This window comes from Ictalurus furcatus, chromosome 26 (genome assembly GCF_023375685.1).
Source record: "Ictalurus furcatus strain D&B chromosome 26, Billie_1.0, whole genome shotgun sequence".
NCBI lineage: Eukaryota > Metazoa > Chordata > Actinopteri > Siluriformes > Ictaluridae > Ictalurus > Ictalurus furcatus.
The window spans coordinates 19,009,357-19,037,308 of record NC_071280.1 but is presented as its reverse complement, the minus strand read 5'-3'; the positions used below and the strand labels follow the sequence as shown (position 1 = coordinate 19,037,308).

General features: G+C 39.5%; 1 protein-coding gene across 1 annotated transcript; it reads right to left on the bottom strand.

Moving 5' to 3' along the window:
- Positions 1-8: 8 nt before the first annotated feature.
- Positions 9-27,910, bottom strand: LOC128601840 (uncharacterized). Its single transcript, XM_053615236.1, has 24 exons — positions 27,647-27,910; positions 26,412-26,445; positions 22,492-22,576; positions 21,517-21,861; positions 19,556-19,804; positions 18,765-19,022; positions 18,417-18,674; positions 18,082-18,330; positions 17,911-17,995; positions 17,766-17,808; positions 17,569-17,655; positions 17,312-17,357; positions 11,499-11,593; positions 10,617-10,816; positions 4,781-4,851; positions 3,673-4,017; positions 3,114-3,362; positions 2,331-2,588; positions 1,994-2,242; positions 1,823-1,907; positions 1,678-1,720; positions 1,481-1,605; positions 1,216-1,269; positions 9-961 (listed from the first exon to the last, which is right to left on the bottom strand). Exons 1-24 carry the CDS (start codon positions 27,664-27,666, stop codon positions 919-921), a joined length of 3,576 nt encoding a protein of 1,191 aa, XP_053471211.1. The 5' UTR covers positions 27,667-27,910; the 3' UTR covers positions 9-918.
- Between the last annotated feature and the right edge of the window lie 42 nt (positions 27,911-27,952).

Sequence of the window (27,952 nt, the reverse complement as noted above, 5' to 3'; positions counted from 1 at the left end):
ATTATTTATGTTTATTGCTTATTAACGTTTATTTTACTTTGTAAAATTAGTAGGAGGAGCAGCAGGAGTATTTTTACTCTACTCAGAGTAGATTATTTTGGGAAGTAACAGTACTGTTATGATATTTGACTTGAACAGCGACATGAACAGTTCACATAAAAAGTGGAATAATATGTTTTATCTTTTTATTTGGAGTGAGACAAAATGAAACAAGGATGTATATGAACAGCTTTGGCTAGTTAAAGTAGCTCTACTGCGATATATACAAGAGCTTTATCCTGGTCAGAGTCACAGTGAATCAGGAGTCTATTCCAGGATCACTGGCTGACAATCAGGAGCTCATGCTGTGTTTGAATAAAGCTCATAACTCGTAAAACAACCAAAGAAAACGGCCCCTCAACTCAGAATTCCTACTCAGAAGGTCAGGAAGGTCTCCTCACCCCCGAGTTCAGTACATGACATCAGACCAACATGGCCACTCACACCATCAACAGTAAATAAAACATCACTTCACTACTTTAAATGAGTTTATAGCAGTAATTACTTTAGATCAATCAGCACTGACACATTAGCTGCTTAAATCTATAACACTGACCTACAGCGTACAGTTCTGAGAAAGTTAAAACATAATTAGTTTTATTTCTCACTAAATACACATTCTCTGCTAAATATATTTACATTCTGGACTTCAGTTGAGCTTCAATCCCTTTATTCAGTTACAATATTCACAATAAAGAAGCGATAACTAATGAGTGAAAACTCTACAGCTGACTGGAACAGTCCTAACCTTCTGGCAGTAGAAAAAGTACTTCACACACTGCTATAAAATGATTAAAGCTGCTTTAAATGGCTGTAAGATGCTGATGTCGCTGGTGTAAAGGAGCGATTCAGTTTCTCCACTTCAGTGAGGAGCTCTCTCTATTCATCAGCTGTTTCAGGACTCATTTCATTCATCATGTTCCTCAAAGAAACAACACACAGAAACATCAGAACTGTGTGTTAAAGCAGAACACGTTACTAACATTTATTTACATCAGTCATCATCACACACTCTCTGATTTACGTTTATTAATATTACTGATTAGGAAATAAATCTAAAATTACTGTTGGAGTTACAGCTGTGTATTGTAGCTCTCACATCTTCAGATTAAAAGAATAATATTATCACATTACTCGAATCTAATGGTGGTTTGGGGTTTAAAAGATAAAACTCACTGCTCTTTAGTCAGAGGAAGTGGGCGTGTCAGCAGGAGGACTGGGATGAGAAATCTGTGAAAAAAGAAAGAGGCCACGCCTTGTTGAATTTGACCAATCAGGTGTGTGACTCCAAAGTAAAATCAAAACCTGAGAAAACAGCTCTCACTGCATAAATCTGGATTTAATAGAACACAGATTTCCAACAATAAAATACATCATCATTCGGTTAGACCATCATCATCAAACATACTACAAGGAACTGTGTTTTTGAGTAAACACTTACTGCAAGTGTGTGATACACATCATCAGATGTCCGGCCCGCGAGGTCGAGAGCTGCGTACGTGTCGTCTTTAGCGCTCGGCCCGACGTTCTGCGGAGAGGAGGGGTGGAGAACGTGAGCAGGTTCTGCTGAAGATCTTTACAGTGAGAGTTTATTATGAACAAAGCAGCCAACTGATGGACATTTCTGTAATAACTCACCTGATAGTCACCGTCATCTGCCTTTTTCTTCTGTCTCCTGCTTCTGCTCACACAAAGTCAAATATTCATCCATCGTGAGCTTCTTCAGAGGAATTAGTGATGAATTTATCAGCACAAAGAAATACAAATTATTGTATGTTCTTACCTGATAAACAGGAAGGTGATGATGAGACAAACACACCCAAACACAACAGCCCCAACAGTTGCGTACACACCTAAGCTCTGAAACCCTGTGTGGACGATGATGTGATAATGAATCAGTGTTAAATATTTATCAGTGTGATTCTGATTTATAGATTTACATCATCGCTCTTACTGTTTAAAGTGACGGACACTGCAGCTGATCTCTCAGAGCCGTGTTGATTCGGAGCCTCGCAGTAGTACTGTCCACTCTGTAGTGCTCCGTAACTCTGTCCAGATCCTACAGGTGATGATTCATTCACCTTAAACCAGGTGTAGTTCTCCACAGGTGGGTTAGCATCACTGCTGCAGGTCAGAGTCACTGAACTGCCCGCCACTTTTTCACCAGAGGAGCTGATGGACACTGAGACGTTCTTTGGAGGATCTACAATAAGTAGGAAAGTGAGACTTTAAATTAAATCTATGAGTTTTATCTCTTATTGGCTGTGCGGAGATCTTCAGCTTTAACTTACACAGAACATTCAGAGTTACACTGATGGAGTCCTGATGTCCGACTTCATTACTGCACTTGCACTTGTACTCTCCACTGTCCTCAGATCTGATCTTGGAGATGGTGTAGGTCTTTTCTTTTCCTACTGATGTCGTCCCCTTAAACCAGGTGTAGTTCTCCACTGGTGGGTTAGCATCACTGCTGCAGGTCAGAGTCACTGAACTGCCCTCCACTATTTCACCAGAGGAGCTGATGGACACTGAGACGTTCTTTGGAGGATCTAGAGAGTTCCATGATGAGAATGATGAAAGCAGTTCAAGGCCAGAAGCAGTGTAAATTTTTCTTTCATCAGCTCTTGAATATAATTTTCAACTCATCTCAGTGCTTTTATTTAACATTATGTCTGGCTCCTAATGAATATAAAACCCACTTCACTGCACAATAGAGTCATAAATCTGAGAATCTTTTTATACTGTAATAATTCTGGGACACCTTCTTGTTATCATGCCTGTATGTGCTCGCATTTTCCCTTCACATGGTCAACATCCAATTCTGTATAGATTTATTATTCCTAAATGCTTAAAGTTATTAGCACCTGTGTGTGTGTATGTGTGTGTGTGTGTGTGTGTGTGTGTTTCTTTTTTAATTATATGCTAATATAATAAACATTTTTATGTCCTACAATGACACTGAAGGCACCTCAAGGTCATTACGTTTTCAGTACATTTCCCTTCATTTCTGTAAATATGAAGAGATTTATGATCTATTGAGTTATAAAATATATAAGAAGGTAAATAAAGCTCACATCTGACTCTGAGGGTTTGAGCAGGAGAGGGGAGATGTTCATATCCTCTTACAGCACAGCTATAACTGCCTGCATCCTCACTGCTGACCGGCTGCAGGTGGAGTTCATTGCTCTTGGGGGTGTTTGTGGTTAAATCACGTCTGTTTTTGTACCAGATGAATGTTGGATCAGTCAGACTGCAGGTGGTTTTACAGGTCAGAATGGCTGATTGTCCCTCTGTCACTTCTGCAGGAGCGATCACCTGAAGATCTTACACACCGAGAGAAACATTCAATCAGGAAAGCTGTCCTGAAGACAGTAAAGTGTCTACTGTTGAACTCTGCTCTCTCAAAGTGTTTTTCTATCTAATGATAATCATTTCAGTTTTATATTCAGTGTTAATAACCTTCTCAACTCTGGAGACTAGTCGCTTTTACCACAAGCACCTATTGTTCAATTTAATTTATAAAGAACATGTTAGAGATCTTCATTAATCCGGTACAAAGCTCTGACTCTCCTGTATCTAAAGAGAGATTATGTTCAGAGTGATAGATGTAGAAAATAAGATGATTTTATTTACCTGTAACAGTGAGCGTAACTCCAGGTTCACCCTGGTATCTTTCTTTTTCTTCATTTGTTATGATTCTGAACCAGTACTTCTGTTCATCTGTTTTCTTCACGTCACTCAGTCTGAGGGAGAAGTGTTTCTGTTCATCTCCTGAATACTCCACTCTGCCTGAGTAACCTGAATCATTACGCAGATCAGTCGGTTCTTTACCCTGAACTGAGTTTATTAACCAAAACCTGTTCTTCACTGTAAGACGTGTTGGGTGTGTGTACGTGACGTTCATAAACACTGTAGATCCTTTTAAAGCACAGAGTTTTGTTTTGATGTATGTCACTTTCCATTCATTCCCAAGAGCTCCTGAAACATGACACATGAAAGAGGTGATTAGAGGTCATTATCCTGAGCCCCATAAAACACTGAGTTATCTTACAGCTTCACTTCTCTCCTCTGGAACTCCGGGTTGGAGAAATAAAAACAATTCTTTACCGTCACGGGGTTTGGCTCAGTACAAGATGGAAAACCAGTACCGAGCACTGCCCGCTATTTAAATGGATAGAAATGTGGAAATAATAATAAATCTAGTGCATGTAGAACAATATACAAAGTGATATAAGCTAATGTAATATAATATAATGTAAGATAATATTTGTTCTGAACAACCAGACAGAAAATCCAGAGCGCTACTGGCCAAGACTTATTATATATTATTATATATTAAACAGTGTTCATTGGTTCACCTGGAGATCAGCACCCCCTAGAGGCGAACCATCAACATTTCGTAACATTCTGAAACAGTAATGACGTAATGAAGCCTCGTTTGCTGAAATCACGTGACTTGGATGGTTTGATATGTGTTCAGAATCAATGATTCGAAACAGAAGATTCATCAAGGTTTCAAAGCTTCAGGAAGCCCACTAATATTTAAACTGCTCTTTCACCAAGGATTCGAACCCTACCACTATCAGACCATGATTCGTACAATATCAGCTCAAGTGAGGAGCAGTGTTATATTATTTTTATAATGTTGAAAATATAACAAAAATCTAAATATACTGGTGGTTCTACTTGTATTTTTTGTCTCTGGAGTGTGTAGTCGTGATGATGTTAATGTGTGACTCACCTGAGATCATGAACAGAAAGACCAGATGAAGTGGAGAAGCCATTTTGAGGAACATCATTACTGGAAAGATTCTATAGAAACAAAATATATAAAATGTATTTATAATAAGTCACAACATCATACAATCTACTGAGCTGTTAAACCTCCTTTTCTTTAGAGAAATTATTATGTGATGAAATACAATTATCACAGCATCCATCAGAAGTCTTTCATTAGCTGAGGGGTTATTTATTTTATACCACAGCGCTGCTGAATTCTGGATTCTGGATTGTGATTGGTCAGAAGGTGTCGATTAATTTTCTATAACAGCGGCTCTGACAGTAGTGCAGCTGCACATCACAGGTTTATATTAATACACTCGTTCTAATACGTTATCGTTTCTATAGTAACAGCTCATTCACAGGGACTCGTACAGTGGACGCTCCACATGAACAGATTAAGGAATGTGAGTAATTGTTAATGCGGTGAAGTTTTCTGTAAGGAGATGTTTATTTAACGTTTATGGAAGGAGTCTCCAGTGTCAGCGCTTTGTAACAGTTAGAGGTAAAGCTGTAAGTTTGTGTCCTGATATCTTCAGGACAGAGGAGTTTATACTTTACATTACATACAACATTAAATGGAACAATAAACAGATAAAAAGTATGACATCATTCTTTTAGAAAAATATTAATTAATGGCAGATTGTTGTGGTATAAAAGGAATAAACAGCGGGGACGTGCTGTTATAAGAAAACATTCAACTTCATGGGTTTAACAATAACTTTAATCACATCAGTATTTCACACACACACACACACACACACACACACACACACACACACACAGACACACACACACACTGTTTCACTTCTTACATAATAATCATATAATATTGTAATAAAACTCTTTCTGTGTGCAGATTGGCTCAACCCCAGCAGAGCAGCCACACTTCTCCGTCTACATCACCCTTTATTATCCCGACTAACTCGCCAGCTATGGCCTGCATGCACTACGAGCTTTTGCATCCTAGCCCGGCAAACACTGACAATCAATTACAAATGCTCATAAACACGGTAAACACTGGTAAACACTAACAATCAATTACAAATGCTCATAAACACAGTAAACACCGGTAAACACTAACAATCAATTACAAATGCTCATAAACACGGTAAACACTGGTAAACACTAACAATCAATTATATATGCTCGTGGACACTGACAAACACCGGTATACACAGACATATGCGGGTAACGTCAGTTAACGCAGACAGACACTGATGAATGCTGATAAATACAATAATGGCCAGTAAACGCTGATAATGGGCTGTAAACACCAATAATGGCTAGAAGGCTTTGCTAATGGCCTGAAAAAAACCCATAACGCCTTCTAAACACTATCACTGCAAATCAGTTATATTGGCTGATGAACGCTCACAAGGCTGTAAACACACTTAAGCACCGATTATGGCTGATAAACATGATAAATGCTGATAAATGCTTACATAGTCTGATAAAATGCAGATAGTGGTGGATAAACACTGATAATGGCTGGTAAACACTGGTAATGGCTGGTAAACACTGGCTAAGTCTGTCATTAGTGAGTTTTTTTTATGATTGCTATGACAATTTTTTCAATACTTTTAACAATTTTCCTAAACTGTTAACACAGTTAGCACAACATCTGTCTGTGTAGGCTATACAATTAACACATTTCTGGTTGTTTTGACACAAAATGCATACAGTTAACACAAATGTTAAATGCTTGAACTTCTTTTACACACAAACTAAACCAAGAGCAAAACAATGGAACTTTACTGTCAAATTTACACATGCCTTCACACTGTATGTCAGAACAGATAACATCACGCTCTAAACCTAACCTCTAGGCTAAAGTCAAAGTGAACAGCTGTTCATATTGTGAACTGAAACACACACACACACACACACACACACACACACACACACACACATATATATATATATATATATATATATATATATATATATATATATATATATATGTGTATATATATATATATATATATATATATATATATATATATATATATATATATATATCCCTGTATTTTATTCCATTTCAACTGAGAAACAGCTGATTGAACTTATGCAAATAGATCAATTACGGCTGATCCCCATCTAGGAAACACACTCAGGTGTTGAGGTTCTTTCAATCGCATGACCATATGGTACACAGTAAAAAAGGGCCTCTTTGGGCTGACCTTGTGTGGAAAAGGTACAATATAGAGCAACACAAAGAAAGTAAGGAAAATGCCTATACGAGGGAGAGGAAGATGAGTACCAGGACAAGGGTACTGGGTAATGGCTGAAAATGTTGGTAAACACAGATAATGGCCGATGAACGCCGATTAAGGATGATAAGCAATGGTAAACACTGGTAAATGCTGTTAAGAAATGCAGATAATGCCAATAATGGCCAGTAAACACTGGTAAACGCTGATAAAGGCAAAGGCTGATAAACATTGGTAAACACCGGCAAACCTTCTAATGGCTGATCAAGGCTGGTAAAAGGCCGATAAATGACAGTGAATGCTAATAAACACTGATAATGGCTAATAAATGCTGGTAAATGCTGATGAAGTCCTATAAATGATGGTAAACGCTGATAATGCCTGTCAAACATCGATCATTTCCGATAAGTGCTGGTAAATGCTAATAATGGCTGATAAACAAGGATAAATGCACATAACGGCTGATAAAATGTGTTAAATGCCTTCGGATACCTGTTAAATACTGATTATCACTGAAAAAAAACAACACCCTAATGAATTCCACACTATTTAGCAATGTAATGACCTGCCAGGTGGTACTGGGTTTTTTCACATTCAAGGAGCACAAATCCATATCTCTGTCTAGCGATCCCACAGTCACCATTCGATTATCCGTTCCACTGCCCTTCACTCACTACAACATGCACTAACCTCAACATCTGGACGCCTGCTTAGTTTAAATCCAGACATCAGCAGGGAACACATAGACTCTAAATCACAGTTAAATAAGTTCTGGGCTCCCGGTCCAGGCACACATAGCCAACTAGGCCATTAGATATAGTACCCACACATAGTTCAGTAGAGTTAAGCCATTCAGCAAAGCAGGCCCAGGCACACATAGCTAGTACACACTCGAGTCCTATGGCTCATCGGAGCAGCAGCAGTACACAAGTTTTGTCAGTCAGATCTGTATCATCGGTCTGTGCACGTCTGTCAGAGCACGTATTCATACTCGCTCAGCAGCAGCAGCATAGCAGATCTGGTCTACAAGACTAAACCTACTTACACACTCCATTTCTATCAATAACAGCTGAGAATCTCATTCAGAGAGTTGTCATGACTGAACTTTTTATAGAGGTTTTAATTATTCACAATAATCAAACATTCACAAGCCACAAATGAAAACCTGTACATGAAGTCACTGTTATCAAATCTACTCAGAGAAGCTAACACATGCTTAAAACATTGCTTCATTATTATGCAGTAATTTGCATATTCATAGAAGTGTCATTATTTGCACAGCAGAATCTGATACTTGAAAGAGAGATTTTCTGGAAAGATGTCTAAAGTTAAATAAAATACAAAAATCACGCATATTTTACAAACCAGGATGTTTTAATACAGAAAGGTGCAGTTCTGTCAGTTAAGGTAAAGAATCGGGTAAAAACAGAATAATTATGTAAATTTATTATTGTGCATGAAGCTAAGTAAATATTTCAAGTGTAAATAGAGCGTGCACTAGTGGGACAAACAGCAGTGATAACCGATTCTCTGTCTCGCTGGTTCATAAGTTTCAATATTGTCACCAATAAACTCAATTAAACAGCAGAAGATTTCATCAGAAACTAAGAAAGGAAAGACCAAGTATATAGAAGACAAACTGAACTGAAACTCTAGCTGTATGAAACACATCTGATAAATGAATAGAGCTACATGTATTGGCCCCGATGGCCTTCCACACTCCATCATCACAGTACCACCAACAGCTGCAGCTACATAATCAGCCTTTCTCCTCTCTGCTCCTGGAGTACTCCTGCTCTACTAATGTCAGTGTTTTCCCTTTTCCCAACACACCTGATTCAACTCAGCAGATAATTAATAAAGCAGACCTGAGTGTGTTAAAGCAGGAAAATAATATATAAGATAAAAGTACTATATAAGATAACATTACTCCTGTATGAGGACTCAGAAACATGACAATAGAGGTGGGTCACATGACCAAAATGTGAGTGTTGATGTGATATATCCTTCAAGGTATTGTGGAGGGGAGGTATTTCTGAAACTCTACAACTCACAGCTGGGGTTCCTCAGGGGTCAGTTCTGGGTCCACTGCTCTTTTCTATTAATACTAAATCTCTGGGGCCTGTGAGAAGTTTCATGGCTTCTCGTATCATTGCTATGCTGTTGACACGCGGCTCTATTCGTCCTTCCAGCCTGAAGATCCATCTGTCACTACATGAATCTCTGCTTGCCTGTCTGAAATCTCAAACTGGATGAGGGAACACCACCTTAAGATCAGCTTGGCAAAATCTGAGCTTCTCTTCATCCCAGCCTGTCCCTCAGTCAACCACAACCTCACCGTACAGCTCGGCTCAACCACACTCAAGCCAACCAGGACGGCCAGGAACCTTGGGGTGACTTTTTATGACAGCTTGACCTTTAGAGAGCACATTTCAACAATTACACGGTCCTGTAGGTTCATTCTGTATAACATCAAGAAAATCAGACCCTACCTCACCGAACAGGCTACACAGATACTAGTCCAGGCTCTTGTCATATCAAAACTGGACTACTGCAACTCACTACTCTCGGGCCTCCCGGCCAGCTCCATCAGACCTCTTCCGATGATTCAGAATGCAGCAGCGCGCCTCATCTTCACCCAGACCAAAATAACCCATGTCACACCCCTCTTCATCTCCCTCCACTGGCTTCCTGTAGCCGCCCGCATCAAATTCAAGGCCTTGATGCTCACCTACAAGACCTTGTCTGGAACAGCACCCCCTACCTCAACACTCTCCTGAAGGCTTACGTTCCCTCACGCAATCTGCGATCAATCAACGACTGACACTTAGTAGTAAATACTCAGCGTGGCTCAAGGTCCTTTTCCAGAACCTTCAAATTAACTGTGCCTCAGTAGTGGAATGAACTTCCAACCTCAATCCGAACCTCAGAATCTCTCACCATCTTCAAAAAACAGGTAAAGACCCACCTCTTCCATGAACACCTAACTAACCCCTAAAATGCCAACCCCACATTATCCTAAAAATAAATACATAAATAAAACTACCCTAGCTCTTACACCTCTACTCTGCGCACTCTGCTTCTCTAGAACTCAATTATCAATCTTGTACAGTAGCACTACTTGTATTGTTCTCTGCTTGATATATTACTTTGCTTGTATTTCCTCATTTCTAAGTCGCTTTGGATAAAAGCGTCTGCTAAATGAATAAATGTGAATCTGACTTTAAAAATAAGCATTTAACATTGAACATGAGGAGAAAAAAAAAAAACATTTTTAATATTTGCCATTTAAAATTTTCAATATTTTTTTAATGTTCCGAGTTTGAAATTGTTATAAAAATACACAAAAAGCAACAATTATCTCAGATATAATTCATCATGAAATCAGTATTATACTGTATATCCATAATTCCCAGTACAGATAAACAATCAGTAAAAACGGCTAAATGTCACGTAGTTCCCAATTTAACACCACAAAGTACAACCGCACTGAAAACCCAACACTGAGCCTCTCCATGTTCAGGAAATGTACATATAATGAGGAAATTTAGTAAATAAAAATATTAAAGTTTAATGTTATCTTACGGTGCCTTCTCGACCCTCATGTCCAGCAACCAAACTACGACTAAATGAAAGCGTGAGAGAAAGAGAGTGTGAGTAAGACGTGCTGACGATGTACTGTATGTGTGAACACACCCCTTCGTTTCCTCTTTATTGCTAAATTTGTCCCTCCTTCTGAACTGGAGAAAAAAACACAGACAAAGAAAGATAAAAGATTTGCATTTTTAATGAATCTAAAAGAAAATACTCGACATGCTCCCTAAATATAATAAACCCTAAGAGACTAGCACTGAAGCAGAGAGTTTTCACCTCGAGTATGATAAAGTCATTTTTGTGTAATGTGTTGCGTGTTTGTGCATTTATTACCTCAGGTGTTTTACACAAAAGAAAATTAATTAATACCAGACCTTTTATTATTTTTTTTATTAATTAAGCCTCAAAACTTTAGGCTTAATTACGATTTTCACAAAGGTCTCAATGCACCAGCAAGACTGTGTTTGCACCAGAGTAAAAAGTGTGCATGCACTTTGTACTGGACATTTTAACACATCAGTCCAATGTGTGAACAAATGAACCTACTGCCTTTCCACCTCAGGAAGTGAAACAACACCCCAAACCACCAAACACAGGCACTACAATGTTTTAAACTTTGTCTTAATTTGAAATAAGGTCTTATGGATATTTATCTAATTGTGTGGTATATTTGATCTTATTATGAGACTTTCTATCCTCCCTAATGTGATACAACAAGCATGTGGTATTTTTATCGTCTATATCTAAATTAAGAAGTAAGCCAATGCCCTTCATAAATGAACAGCCTAGCTCATTGCTTGAAAATGATCTAATGCTAATGCTAATCTTTACTACTGCTAATGCTTGCTAATGCTAACTCTAGCTGAAATGTACTCTGGCGGCCGCCGTACATCCTGGGGGCAGATCTTTGTGAACAAGACTGTGAGTGTGTCGCGTGAGAAGATATTTGAAGACGAACACACTCGACACTGAAAACACAAACACTGCAGTTACAGAGAAGATTATATCTAGAAATATCCGTGAGTGGAGATAATACTGAATATAAGGCAGTAATATTGAAGATAATACTATAATGCTGAATAAAATACTACAATAGTAAATATTATACTGTAATACTAAATGTAATACTATAATGCTATAATGAGTATTATACTACTGTTTACTATATGCAAATGTTGTACTGTAATTATAATGCTGTAATACTTAAAACTGCAGTATGGATTTTTTTTTTTTTTTTGTTAAAATTGAACAAAAATCAATTATTGAGTATATTAAATAGATCAGTGTTCAAAACTGTCTCTTTACATTGTCCTGATTCACAAATCAACTCATCCTCTCGTTCCCTCCCTCAGATCCCCTTGTTTCTGCTCAGATCTCAGCACATCTGGCAGACATCTCATCATGGATTGCAGATCATCAGCTGAAGCTTAATCCCAGCAAAACATCCCAGGTGATTCATCACTATGTCAGGATCTTGTGATCTCCCTGGACAACGCTCTGATCCCACATTCGGTTACTGCATGCAACCTTGGGGTAACCATGGACAATCAACTGTCCTTTTCCTCTCACATTGTTAATTGGACATGCTCATGTTGATTTCTCCTTTACAACATCGGAAGGATTCATGCATTCCTATCCATACAGGACACTCAGGTGCTGGTTCAGTCTCTTGTCATTTCGAGACTGGACTACTGCAACTCACTCCTGGCAGGTCTGACTCTGAGTGCCATTCGACTTCTGCAACTGATCCAGAATGCAGCTGTTCGACTTGTTTTCAACCTTCCTAAATTCTCCCACACCACCCAAATTGCTACGCTCCCTCCACTCGCTTCCTGTAGCTGCCCGCATCAGATTTAAAACTCTGGTGGACCAGCACCCACTTACCTCAAAGCACTTATCACACCCCGCACTGCACTACACTCCCTCCGAAACTCTAGCACCACTAGACTGGTGCCACGGTCTCTCAGGGTACAAGGAAGACATGCATCAAGACTCTTCTCTGTTCTGGCACCGAGGTGGTGCAATGAACTTCCCCATGATGTCCGAACAGCTGAGTCACTGGAGATCTTGAAACGACGTCTAAAGACCTACCAAAGGAAAGGTGTAAATGGTGAACGTTTAGACTTACAGTAAGTCATCAAATATGAATATAGCACTCTGTGAGATTTCAATATACAAATAATGATTGGACATTTGAGAAATTTTTCGTTTTCATAGTAGTAATATGAGGACCACTCTTTACAGAAATTTAAATTAATTTTAAAAATAGTCGAACATTCACAAGCGACACATGAAAAACCTGTGCATGAATTCACTAACTGTCGTGCGCTAATTTGCATATTAATTGAATTGTCATAATTTACCTATCAGAATCTGATATTTGAAGGAGAGATTTTCAAAACACGCGTTAAATAGAATACAAAAGTCATGCACATTTTACAAACCAGCGGTCTTTAAACTATCATCATTTTAAACCTTGCATGTGTACGTTATTCTTGTGCATGAGGATGTCTGTACAGTACATTTCGAACTGACCTCCTGACCAGAAACCCCTAGTGGTAGGAAAGTGTAATTACTCTAAACTGATTATGACGAGCTCGATCGCACGTAATCACATCAACATAACGGACAGAGGAACTACTGACTTTGGTGGACACGATGCAGGTGACAGATGAAATGTAAAGTAAAATCATACAGAAGGTGCATCATAAGAGTGATTTAGATGCATAGCTGCACAGCTTGTGCAGGAATCTCAGCAACTCACCCTACTTTTAGAGAGGCCAACAAAACACATGTATTCATATCAGTCACGCTGCAGTGATTTACTTTTCCAAACGTTGTAGCGGAAAAAAACAACAATAATGAAGGATTTTAACACCATCGCAAGGACAATAAATGTAAGTGGTTTGCCATATGTGGTTATTTGGGGGTGGTTAATTATATAAATGAATGTGGTTGTGCACAAACAGACAGGATCAGCGGACATTTCAGAGACAGATCTGCAAACATTTTTACAAATTTATGACAAGTATTCTGTACAAACATTTCAGTATTTAACGTACCCGCAGAGTGCGTATTCAAACTCATTCATGTGCAATGGCCCAATGGCGAATAAAGAAAAGCGTGAGAGGAAGAGTGTGTGGTGAAGATGTGTTGCTGATGTTTTGTATAAACACATCATATTGTTTCCTTTTTCCCCCGAATCACTTAATCACTTCAACAGAAAGCTGTATTTTTACTACCAACACCACAATATCTCAGATATAATTAGTCACAGTATTGAAATCATATCTCAATATTTCCCAGCGCCGATAGGTGATCAGTAAAAGTTTCTGAATATAGCAGAGTTAGCAAAAGAAATGACAAAGTGCATTGAAAATAAAATGTACACTGAGCCTATGAGTCTATGTTCAGGAAATGTAGATATTAGACTAATGAGTGAATTTAGTAACTAAAAACTTTCAACTTTTTTCTTACCTTGTGTACTCGACTCTCCAAGTCCAACGGCCAAACAGGGAATAAAACAAAGCTTGAGAGAAAGTGTGTGTGGGGGTTAAGACGTATTGATATTGTTTTGCATAAACACACAATTTTATTTCATAATTTTTCTGAAGTAGCCAGTTCTTCTGAAATGGAGAAAATACTCCAGACAAAGAAAGAGAAAGAAAGAGATTTATTTATTTATTTATTTTCTGATTTACACTTTACCCTCTCGAAGCCCATCTCAACATTACACAACTATGAAGAACTGAAGAAGCTCTCTGAACCTTGAATTAGGCTGAGAAAGGAGACCTCTTAGCATCTGATAGCGCTTCCCTGGAGTTGTTTAAGCCTTAAAAAAAGTTAGCATGGTGTCAGCATGAGAGTAAACAGTGTATGCATTGTACTTGGGGTGTTTTTATCACTTCAGTCCATATGTGTAAACAGAAAGGGAGGAGGTTCAGATGAATCCACTGCCTCAGCAACCGAGTAAGTGAAACACAGCACAGTCAGCATCACCCCAAACCATCAAACACACAGTACACAATGTTTAAAACTGTCTGTTCAACTTTAAATAAAGAGCTATAACACACGGTAGGATACGAACACATAGTGTATTTATAATATGGATAGCACAGTATGTTTTCCTGTCCTCTTTAACATTTATTTTAACAGTAAGAGAGAGTGTTGAATTGTCCTGTAGTGCAGTAACACTGCACTGCCACATGGGGCAGTCATGGGGCAGCTACTTTTCTAAACACCTAAACACTAATCTCACAATTCAATCCTGTTTTTAGTAATTAAACAGAAAAAGGCATACATTGAATGTAAGATAAAAAATATAGATAAATAATAAAGATGTTGTGATTAAACTTATCGGGAGCGTGCATGTTGTTATTGAAGAAGTAGAAGAAGAAGAAGAAGAAGCCTTTATTTGTCACGTATACGTTACAGCACAGTGAAATGCATTTCTTCGCATATCCCAGCTTGTTAAGAAGTTGAGGTCAGAGCGGAGAGTCAGCCATGATACGGTGCCCCTGGAGCAGAGAGGGTTAAGGCCTTGTTCAATTGCCCGATTTGTAGTGAAAAGCAATGTATAATGAGGATGTATTTGTGTATGAGAAAAAGAGGGAAAGACTAAACACATGTAAGTGTCATATACAGTATCTCACAAAAGTGAGTACACCTCTCACATTTTTGTAAATATTTGATTATATTTTTTCATGTGACAACACTGAAGAAATGACACTTTGCTACAATGTAAAGTAGTGAGTGTACAGCTTGTGTAACAGTGTAAATTTGCCGTCCCCTCAAAATAACTCAACACACAGCCATTAATGTCTAAACCGCTGGCAACAAAAGTGGAACTTTACTCGGGAAACCCCCAGCACGCCCTAGGCAACCCCGCTGCTACGAAACACTTCACTTCACACCCCCATTTCGACACACACGCACACATGCACACCCACACCCTCTCACAACCTGTTGGTGTATAAAGATTTTCTCCACGAGAGACACTGAAACGGCCTCCTGTGTGTCTGTGCTCTGTGCCCTGCTGGCTAAGTTCCCTACAATAATTATCAGAACTAATCTTTTATCTGTCATTCACAGGTTGGATAAATAAATAGGACTCTTTTTTTTTTTTATAAACTCCAGATCCTAACTTAAATCCAGTTTAAAGACCAATGAAATTCCAGACAGGATCTTTAATCCAAATACATTTCTTCTAAAGCATCAGATTGCAGACTGAAGATCAGAGCTGTAAAATCAGCCCTCTTTGGACATCATGTGTAACTGTTTTAAACATCTCAACTGTTCATGTGCAAAGATGAATTTATTCCTGGAGCACAACAGCAGTGTAACACACATGATTCAGATCTGTAATTACTTACCCAAACCTTCATTTAAGTGTGATCGAGCCGCTGTAACATGGAGATTCTCTCTATGACTGAGCACTATAAACATGCAGCAGATCACACAGAGATTATTTATGTTTATTGCTTATTAACGTTTATTTTACTTTGTAAAATTAGTAGGAGGAGCAGCAGGAGTATTTTTACTCTACTCAGAGTAGATTATTTTAGGAAGTAACAGTACTGTTATGATATTTGACTTGAACAGCGACATGAACAGTTCACATAAAAAGTGGAATAATATGTTTTATCTATTTATTTGGAGTGAGACAAAATGAAACAAGGATGTATATGAACAGCTTTGGCTAGTTAAAGTAGCTCTACTGCGATATATACAAGAGCTTTATCCTGGTCAGAGTCACAGTGAATCAGAAGTCTATTCCAGGATCACTGGCTGACAATCAGGACCTCATGCTGTGTTTGAATAAAGCTCATAACTCGTAAAAAAACCAAAGAAAACGGCCCCTCAACTCAGAATTCCTACTCAGAAGGTCAGGAAGGTCTCCTCAACCCCGAGTTCAGTACATGACATCAGACCAACATGGCCACTCACACCATCAACAGTAAATAAAACATCACTTCACTACTTTAAATGAGTTTATAGCAGTAATTACTTTAGATCAATCAGCACTGACACATTAGCTGCTTAAATCTATAACACTGACCTACAGCGTACAGTTCTGAGAAAGTTAAAACATAATTAGTTTTATTTCTCACTAAATACACATTCTCTGCTAAATATATTTCCATTCTGGACTTCAGTTGAGCTTCAATCCCTTTATTCCGTTACAATATTCACAATAAAGAAGCGATAACTAATGAGTGAAAACTCTACAGCTGACTGGAACAGTCCTAACCTGCTGGCAGTAGAAAAAGTACTTCACACACTGCTATAAAATGATTAAAGCTGCTTTAAATGGCTGTAAGATGCTGATGTCGCTGGTGTAAAGGAGCGATTCAGTTTCTCCACTTCAGTGAGGAGCTCTCTCTATTCATCAGCTGTTTCAGGACTCATTTCATTCATCATGTTCCTCAAAGAAACAACACACAGAAACATCAGAACTGTGTGTTAAAGCAGAACACGTTACTAACATTTATTTACATCAGTCATCATCACACACTCTCTGATTTACGTTTATTAATATTACTGATTAGGAAATAAATCTAAAATTACTGTTGGAGTTACAGCTGTGTATTGTAGCTCTCACATCTTCAGATTAAAAGAATAATATTATCACATTACTCGAATCTAATGGTGGTTTGGGGTTTGAAAGATAAAACTCACTGCTCTTTAGTCAGAGGAAGTGGGCGTGTCAGCAGGAGGCCTGGGATGAGAAATCTGTGAAAAAAGAAAGAGGCCACGCCTTGTTGAATTTGACCAATCAGGTGTGTGACTCCAAAGTAAAATCAAAACCTTAGAAAACAGCTCTCACTGCATAAATCTGGATTTAATAGAACACAGATTTCCAACAATAAAATACATCATCATTCGGTTAGACCATCATCATCAAACATACTACAAGGAACTGTGTTTTTCAGTAAACACTTACTGCAAGTGTGTGATACACATCATCAGATGTCCGGCCCGCGAGGTCGAGAGCTGCGTACGTGTCGTCTTTAGCGCTCGGCCCGACGTTCTGCGGAGAGGAGGGGTGGAGAACGTGAGCAGGTTCTGCTGAAGATCTTTACAGTGAGAGTTTATTATGAACAAAGCAGCCAACTGATGGACATTTCTGTAATAACTCACCTGAGAGTCACCTTCATCTGCCTTTTTCTTCTGTCTCCTGCTTCTGCTCACACAAAGTCAAATATTCATCCATCGTGAGCTTCTTCAGAGGAATTAGTGATGAATTTATCAGCACAAAGAAATACAAATTCTTGTATTTTCTTACCTGATAAACAGGAAGGTGATGACGAGACAAACACACACAAACACAACAGCCCCAACACCTGCGTACACACCTAAGCTCTGAAACCCTGTGTGGACGATGATGTGATAATGAATCAGTGTTAAATATTTATCAGTGTGATTCTGATTTATAGATTTACATCATCGCTCTTACTGTTTAAAGTGACGGACACTGCAGCTGATCTCTCAGAGCCGTGTTGATTCTGAGCCTCGCAGTAGTACTGTCCACTCTGTAGTGCTCCGTAACTCTGTCCAGATCCTACAGGTGATGATTCATTCACCTTAAACCAGGTGTAGATCTCCACAGGTGGGTTAGCATCACTGCTGCAGGTCAGAGTCACTGAACTGCCCTCCACTATTTCACCAGAGGAGCTGATGGACACTGAGACGTTCTTTGGAGGATCTAAAATGGGCAGGAAAGTGAAACTTGTTTCTATGATAGTTTTTTTAATCTTATTAACTGTAAGGAGATCTTCAGCTTTAACTTACACAGAACATTCAGAGTTACACTGATGGAGTCCTGATGTCCGACTTCATTACTGCAGTTGCACTTGTACTCTCCACTGTCCTCAGATCTGATCTTGGAGATGTTGTAGGTCTTTTCTTTTCCTACTGATGTTGTCCCCTTAAACCAGGTGTAGTTCTCCACAGGTGGGTTAGCATCACTGCTGCAGGTCAGAGTCACTGAACTGCCCTCCACTATTTCACCATAGGAGCTGATGGACACTGAGACGTTCTTTGGAGGATCTTAAATGGGTAGGAAAGTGAAAGTTTAAAGTAAATCTATGAGAGTTTTATATCTTCTTAACTGTGAGGAGATTTTCAGCTTTAACTTACACAGAACATTCAGAGTTACACTGATGGAGTACTGATGTCCGACTTCATTACTGCACTTGCACTTGTACTCTCCACTGTCCTCAGATCTGATCTTGGAGATGGTGTAGGTCTTTTCTTTTCCTACTGATGTCGTCCCCTTAAACCAGGTGTAGATCTTCACAGGTGGGTTAGCATCACTGCTGCAGGTCAGAGTCACTGAACTGCCCTCCACTACTTCACCAGAGGAGCTGATGGACACTGAGACGTTCTTTGGAGGATCTAGAGAGTTCCATGATAAGAATGATGAAAGCAGTTCAAGGCCATGAGCAGTGTAAATTTTTCTTTCCTCAGCTCTTGAATATAATTTTCAGCTCATCTCAGCTTTTATTTAACATTATGTCTGGCTCCTAATGAATATAAAACCCACTTCACTGCACAATAGAGTCATAAATCTGAGAATCTTTTTATACTGTAATAATTCTGGGACACCTTCTTGTTATCATGCCTGTGTGTGCTCGCATTTTCCCTTCACATGGTCAACATCCAATTCTGTATAGATTTATTATTCCTAAATGCTTAAAGTTATTAGCACCTGTGTGTGTGTGTGTGTGTGTGTGTGTGTGTGTGTGTGTGTGTGTGTGTTTCTTTTTTAATTATATGCTAATATAATAAACATTTTTATGTCCTACAATGACAGTGAAGGCACTTCAAGGTCATTACGTTTTCAGTACATTTTCCTTCATTTCTGTAAATATGAAGAGATTTATGATCTATTGAGTTATAAAATATATAAGAAGGTAAATAAAGCTCACATCTGACTCTGAGGGTTTGATCAGGAGAGGGGAGATGTTCATATCCTCTTACAGCACAGCTATAACTGCCTGCATCCTCACTGCTGACCGGCTGCAGGTGGAGTTCATTGCTCTTGGGGGTGTTTGTGGTTAAATCACGTCTGTTTTTGTACCAGATGAATGTTGGATCAGTCAGACTGCAGGTGGTTTTACAGGTCAGAACGACTGATTGTCCCTCTGTCACTTCTGCAGGAGCGATCACCTGAAGATCTTACACACCGAGAGAAACATTCAATCAGGAAAGCTGTCCTGAAGACAGTAAAGTGTCTACTTTTAAACTCTGCTCTCTCAAAGTGTTTTTCTATCTAATGATAATCATTTCAGTTTTATATTCAGTGTTAGTAACCTTTTCAACTCTGGAGACTAGTCGTTTTTTTCTCCCAAGCACCCGTTGTTCAAGTCAATTTTGTAAGAATGCTTATGTTTCCCGTTTGGTTATTTTTTGGCAATCAAATAAAAACATATTAGGAACGTTCTCTCTAGGTTCATTTTTTTTTTCGTAACCAAAAACGAACCGTCCCAGAACATTGCAGGGAGACTTTTTTTTGTATTCTCTAAAGGTCATTTCAGGTCAATTTAGAGAATTTCCATTTGCTTCAAGCACTGGCAAATCCAGGGGTGGGGACAGAGGGGTACTGGCCAGCCCTAGCTGAACAATGAGAGAAACATTAAATCTGCTTCAGTGAACAATCTACACCTTTAACTCTTCCCAACCAGGTACAGGTACAGACGAAGCCCCTCACCATTTGGGCATTCCTTTGTCTCTCCGAGTACCATTTGCATGCATTTACATACCTTCCTCAATAACAGCTCATATTCCTATGACTTCCTGAAAACCATATATGGAGTTGTTCCTGTCTTACATTGCTATTCCTTTTGTTTTAAGCAAATATTCCCTTCTGCCTAGCCAATCAGTAGTTAAACCATTGTCTCTATTGTGTAACTCTTGGAAACACTTGGTGCGGGAAGTGTGTAGCATATCGAGGGCTCTGTCTTTTTGTGTACTATCTTTTTCTCTTTTCCTAACATAGCAACCATCTCTTCACAAATCCTAACAGTATATCTACTGTCAAATCGTAACAATAAATAAACCTGAAAAGTTGTTAAATAAATAAATAACATTCAGACTCTGACTTACTAAATCTCTGTGTGTGTGTGTGTGTGTGTGTGTGTGTGTGAGATAATAATAGTGAATGGTCAATTTTGTGTTGGAATATGAGATTTGGAGTTTTAGAATGTACTAACTACGGAAAAGTCTTGGCAAATAAAATAATTTCACACAAATAATGTCATTTATTAATACAACCAAATGGTAGGTATTCGATTGTAAGAATAAATACAAATAATAATAAAAAACCTGAATTCAGTAAGTAGCAATAAAAAAAGTTTATCTTGATAAATTATCGTCTTATAGAAATTTAAACTGACTTGAAATTCTCACAGTAAAGTTTTACGCTAACATGTGTACTCTGATCCTCCTTCACATTGTGGTTTGAAGTTTTCAGCACATCATATAATTTTTTACTGATATTATACTCAATTTATAATTAAACATACATTTTTATACAGCATTTTTTAATCGCATTAATATAGTATGTGTATACTGTATACTGTATGTGACGTATAAAAAAGTGGTGGCTCAATGCTTAAGGCTCTGGGTTACTGATCCATAGGTTGGGGGATCAAGTCCCAACACCACCAAGCTGCCCCTGTTGGGCCTTTGAGCAAGGCCCTTAACCCTCTCTGCTCCAGGGGCACCATATCATTGCTGACCCTCTGCTTTTACCCCAACTTCCTAACAAGCTGGGATATGTGCAGAAAAGAAGTCCACTGTGCTGTAATGTATATGTGACAAATAAAGGCTGCTGCTTCTTCCTCAAAATATATGTGATAGGTGTAGAAAATAAGATGATTTTATTTACGTGTAACAGTGAGTATGACTCCAGGATGACCCAGCCATCTTTCTTTTTCTTCATTTGTTATGATTCTGACAAAGTACTTGAGTTCATCTGTTTTCTTCACGTCACTCAGTCTGAGGGAGAAGTGTTTCTGTTCCTCTCCTAAATACTCCACTCTGCCTGAGTAACCTGGTTCATTACGCAGATCAGTCGGCTCTATCCAGTCAATTGGGTTTATTACCCAAAAGCCGTTCGTCACTGTAAGATGTGTTGGGTGTGTGTACGTGACGTTCATAAACACTGTAGATCCATTTAAAGCACAGTGATTTAACTGACTGTATGTCACACTCCATTTATTCCCAAGAGCTCCTGAAACATGACACATGAAAGAGGTGATTAGAGGTCATTATCCTGAGCCCCATAAAACACTGAGTTATCTTACAGCTTCACTTCTCTCCTCTGGAACTCCGGGTTGGAGAAATAAAAACAATTCTTTACCACTGGAAGAAAATTGTGTGCAGGATCTGGACATAGCGGTGTGTTCTGAACTCAGGACTCGTAATGTGGAATTAAAATTTAACAGCATGCACTACTATTCAGTCTTCACTTACATCTGTTTTACACTTCTTTATATGCGGTGTCACTGATTTACACACGCACACACACGCAAACACACACACACACACACACACACACACAGACATATATCTGTATTCAGACCTCAGATTTAACTACAGACTTAAACACTATTCAGACGTTATGTGAGAGTTATGTACGGGGGCGGAGTTTTTCAGAAACAGAGGCGTGTCTTAGTTAAACGTGATTCTGACCTTGAACTTAAGTCCATTTTACTCACACAATATCAGCTCAAGTGAGGAGCAGTGTTATATTATATTTATAATATTGAAATTATAACAAAAATCTACATATACTGGTGGTTCTACTTGTATTTATTGTCTCTGGGGTGTGTAGCCGTGATGATGTTAATGTGTGACTCACCTGAGATCATGAACAGAAAGACCAGATGAAGTGGAGAAGCCATTTGGAGGGATATCAACGCTGGAAAGCTTCTCTCTCTCTCTCTCTTAAAATAACAAAAAACAACTACTTATAATAAGTCACAAAAACAACAAACAATCTACTGAGCTGTTAAACCCCTTTTATGTGATGACATACAATTATCACAGCATCCATCAGAAGTCTTTCATTAGCTGAGGGATTATTTATTTTTTATACCACAGTGCTGTTGATTTCTGGATTGTGATTGGTCAGAAGGTGTTGATTAATTTTCTATAACAACAGCTCTGACAGTAGTGCAGCTGCACATCACAGGTTTATATTAATACACTTCATTGTCACCTACAGTGTTTCCATTGACAGAGTAAAAATAACCAAAATATTTGGCCATATTTTGTCTCAGGTCAGTTACTTCATATTAATTTCTTATTAATAGTCACACTAGCAGTCGTGCTGTTTATCTGTGGCCTCGTGCCTGCGGCTGAATCACAGCCGATATTCAGTAGAACAGCATTCTTGCTCATATTGCTTAGTTAACTTTAAAAATAAGCATTTATCATTGAAAATAAGGAAACATAAAAAATATTTATAGGAAAAATTGCGAGGTTTTGCCATTTTAAATATTCAAGAAGAGTTTAAAATTAGTATAAAAATACACAAAAAGCCACAATTATCTCAGACATAATTTTTCATGAAATGTAACCCTGTTCCCTGAGAAAGGAACGAGACGTTGCATTAGCTGAACACTATGGGAAGTGCCCTCGTGCATAACCGGTATCTGAAGCTTGTGTAACATCATGCCTATTTATAGGCCTGCTGTGATCAGGTAACGTGACAAATAAGCACGTCACGTGATATATAAAAGACACCTGTGAATCAGCCTTATTATCTGAAGTGAAAAGCTACACTTTTCAAAGCTACGCAATGTCTCGTTCCCTTCTCAGGGAACAGGGTTACATGTGTAACTCAGACTTTCCCTATCAAAGGAAAGTCAAGCTTGCATTAGCGGAACACTGTGGGAACGAGAATACCCACTCCGTCATACTGAGGGTATGGCCTTTTCAAAAAGATCCGAGCCCGAGGGTCACTGCTAGACACTCGAGTCCGGGCCGGAATGTATATACAGGCTGTAAAATCGAATGAATATGTGGGGCGTAGACCACCCCGCCACAGCACACACATCCTGTAAGGATACCCCTTTGGACAAAGCCTTCAAAGAGGCGGCCCCCCCCATGGAATGAGCCCTTATGCCCAGATGCGTAGCGAGACTGTGCACCTCATAAGCGACAGAGGTTGCTTCCACTATCCAATTAGGGATGCACTGCTTCAACACAGAGTCACCTCTACTGTCACCACCCAAACCGACCAGCAGCTGCTCTTACTTACACCAGTGGCCGGAGTGATGGACGTAAGTACAGAGATCCTTTACTGGACCTAGTCAGTGCAATTTCTCTTGTTCCGGTATGAGGAACAGAGGAGGGCAGAAAGCCTGCAACACTACTGGCTGGGCAGCAGATGTAGGCACTTTAGGAATATAATCCGGCCTAGGATACAGTATGGCCTTGGCTAATCCATAGGTAAAGTCAAGGCAGGAAAGAGCAACAGAGAGCTCTCCTACTTGCTTGAGGGATGTCAGGGCCAGCAGAAGAGCTTCCTTTAGAGTCAGAAGCCTCTCAGAGGCTGAATCTAAGGGCTCAAATAACCCTCAAATTTAGAGGATATTGCCCCACAGAGGCTCCATCAATAGGGGCATTGCTGGCCAAAATGGCAGCCACGTAGACCCTGATTGTAGGAGGAGCCAACCCCACTGAGAAACGTCCTTGTAAGAACTCCAGGACTGTAGCTATTGTGCAGTTCGCTGGGTCTAGCTGATGTTTCTCACACCACGAGACAAAAATTTATATGCCACTCCATATGAGGGCCTCTCCAGAAACCCTGAGCTGGACAGCCATCTAAGACTGCGCCCCAGCCCATGAGGGAGGTGTCTGTCATTACCGTCTTGCGATAAGGAAACAGCCCTAGAGTGTGACCCAAGGCTAGAAACTGGGGACACTTCCAAATTCTCAGAGCACGTAGGTATTGCCGCGTGACACAGATTACTCTCAGAGGTTTCGTCCTCGGACGAAACCCCCAACTTTTCTGCCACCACTGAAACGGTCTCCTGTGCAATAGGCCCAATGGTATGATGTTGGCTGCCCATAAGCTCCAACAGTCTCTCTTACAGACTGGAAGGGATGCCAAGATCCAGCTTTATCTTGCTCAATGTTAGTAGGATTGACCCTATGCATGTTGAGGATAGAAATGCCCTCATCGTAGTAGAATCCTTATAACCCCTTGAAAAGTTGCTCACTGCACTGGAGAACGCATACTTTTCTGTTGTTCAGCCTGAGCCCCAAGCTCTTCGTGGGGGCGAGAACAGCATCTCGACTGAACGATATTTCTATGTGGAAATATGCACCATTTAAATCTCTCATCACAAACCAGTCCTCAAACTGAATCTGTGGCATGATAAGTTTGAGCGTCAGCATCTTGAACTTGTATATCCGAAGAGTATGGTTCAGATGATGCATATCTAAAATTGGCCACATACTCCCATCTTTTTTGCGGACCAGGAAATAATGGCTGTAGAAACCTCCTTCCCTTAGGGAACAGGGTACATGTTCTATGATCCCATTGTCCAAGAGAGATCTTACTTCCTGCGCTAACGTCGGGCTCTGCTCTGTGCTGACTACTGTGGTGAACTGGACCCGGTAACCTTTTTTATGGTAGACAGATCCCATGGAGACACATTTGGCAGTAGTTATCACGCTGCCAGATGGTCTTTTAGTGACGTTAACTTTTCCACAGTCTATTGAAGGGAAAGCATCAGATTTTCGTTCCCCTGTTACAGAACACTGAAAACTTGGGACAGCCTTGGCTAGGGGAGGCCCTACAGTAGCACTGGGGGCTAACTGCCCTAACAACCTCATGTCCCCTGATACGTCCCTCCACGGCCCCTCAGGACCGCTCCTCTTTGTCTGCTTAGCCTTTATGACCATTCTCAGATCAGGCCTATTAGCAGGCCACGACTGTGGCTGCCTGGTTCCCCTGGCTGTCTGAAGGACCTGGAAGAAAGAGCAAGAGATAGAGCAGCACTCATCTCCAGCTCCTCTTCAGATCCATACGAGATCCCCTGGACCTGAGACCGCTGGCTGCCTCGGCAGCGGCTGGCCCAGATCTGCGAGGCTCTGAAACCCAACTCACTTTGGCTTCCGAGAAGAGAGCGAGTCGCAAGCTGAGTTGCCTAATGAAAGGCGTTCACAATGCGTACAGTCAGACCTCTCAAGGGCTGCCCTGGCATGCTCCAACCCTAGACACTTCACACAGAAAGTGTGCAGTCCTCCCTGTGATGAAACGGGAGCAAAGCGTAACATACTTCCTGAACTCACTCACTCATACTTTTCTCCCTTTTTTTTTAAGGGACAGAAAAGAAAAGAGATTTTCCCTTTTTTTTGGAAAAGAAGAGTCTTTTTGTGAGCATTACACAAACGACCGACATGCAGTCTCGCTGAAGATAATAAGGCTGATGGTGCGGTTCACAGGTCTCGTTTATATATCTCGCGACGTGCTTACTTGCCACGTCACCTGATCATGGCAGACCTATAAATAGGCATGATGTTACACAGGCTTCAGATACCGGTCATGCGTGAGGGCACTTCCCACAGCGTTCAGCTAATGCAACGTGGAGTTCCTTCATATAAGCAATAAGTAAAAGCTGCTAAATGTCACGTAGTTCCTAATTTAACACCATAAAGTACAACTGCACTGAAAAGCCCAACACTGAGCCTCTCTATGTTCAGGAAATGTACATATAATGAGGAAATTTAGTAAGTAAAAAATATTAAACTTGGATGTTTTCTTACTGTGCTTTCTCGACCCTCAAGTCCAGCAACCAAACTACAATTAAATAAAAGAGCGAGAGGAAGAGTGTGTGGTTAAGATATGCTGACAACGTACTTTGTGTGATCACATTTTGTTTCCTCTTTATTGCTGTATTTGTCCCTGCTTCTGAATTTTTGTGAGAAAAAAAACAGACAAAGAAATATAAAAGATTCACATTTTTAATTCATCTAAAAGAAAATACTCTACACTGAAGCAGAGAGTTGTGTGATAAAGTCATTTTTGTGTAATGTGTTGCGTGCTTGTGCATTTATTACCTCAGATGTTTTACACAAAAGAAAATTAACTACACCAAACATTGAATAAGATTAAAAACTTTACTAATATTTACCAACATATGTAAATGCAAGATTGTGTTTGCACCAGAGTAAAAACTGGTTGCATGCATTGTGTACAGGACATTTTAACACGACAGGCCAGTGTGTGAACAAATGTAAACCCACTGCCTTTCCAACTCAGGAAGTGAAACAACACCCTAAATAACCAAACACATGCACCACAAAGTTTAAAATGTTCTATCTTCCAGACATTTTATATACCACTTATCCTACAGGGTAATGGGGAACCCATCTCAGGGAGCATCAGGAACAAGGTGAAGTACATCCTGGACAAGGTGCCAATCCATCGCAGGTCACAATCATACACATTCATATGGACACTTTGGACATGCCAATCAGCCTACCATGCAGGTCTTTGGAATGAGGGAAACCAGAGTACCAGGAGGAAATCACCGCAGCACGGGGAGAACATGCAAACTCTGCACACACAGGGCGGCAGCAGCAGGAATTGAACCCTCAGCCCTGGAGGTGTGAGGCAAACATGCTAACCACTAAGCCACTGTGTGCCCTGTGTCTTATCTTAATTTAAAATAAATAATTTAGAAGGTATTATGGTTATTTATGTAATTATGTGGTATATTAATGTGATACAACAAACATTAGGTATTTTTATCATCTATATCTAAATTACAAAGTAAGCCAATGCCCTTCATAAATAAAAAGACTAGCTCACTGCTTGGAAATGATCTCAAGAATGGTGTCAGCTCAGGTAGTAAAAAAAAAATAATTCAAATGTTGAACCTAACTACTTAACCTTTAGAGTGGTGACTAATGCAGCTTTAACTAATGCAGTTCAGGAAATGTACATATAATGAGCAAATTTAGTAAATAAACAATATTAAAGTTTAATGTTATCTTACTGTGCCTTCTCGACCCTCATGTCCAGCAACCAAACTACGACTAAATAAAAGAGCGAGAGAGAAAGAGAGTGTGAGTAAGACGTGCTGACGATGTACTGTATGTGTGAACACACCCCTTCGTTTCCTTTATTGCTAAATTTGTCCCTCCTTCTGAACTGGAGAAAAAACCTCAGACAAAGAAAGATAAAAGATTTGCATTTTTAATGAATCTAAAAGAAAATACTCGACATGCTCCCTAAATATAATAAACCCTAAGAGACTAGCACTGAAGCAGAGAGTTTTCACCTCGAGTATGATAAAGTCATT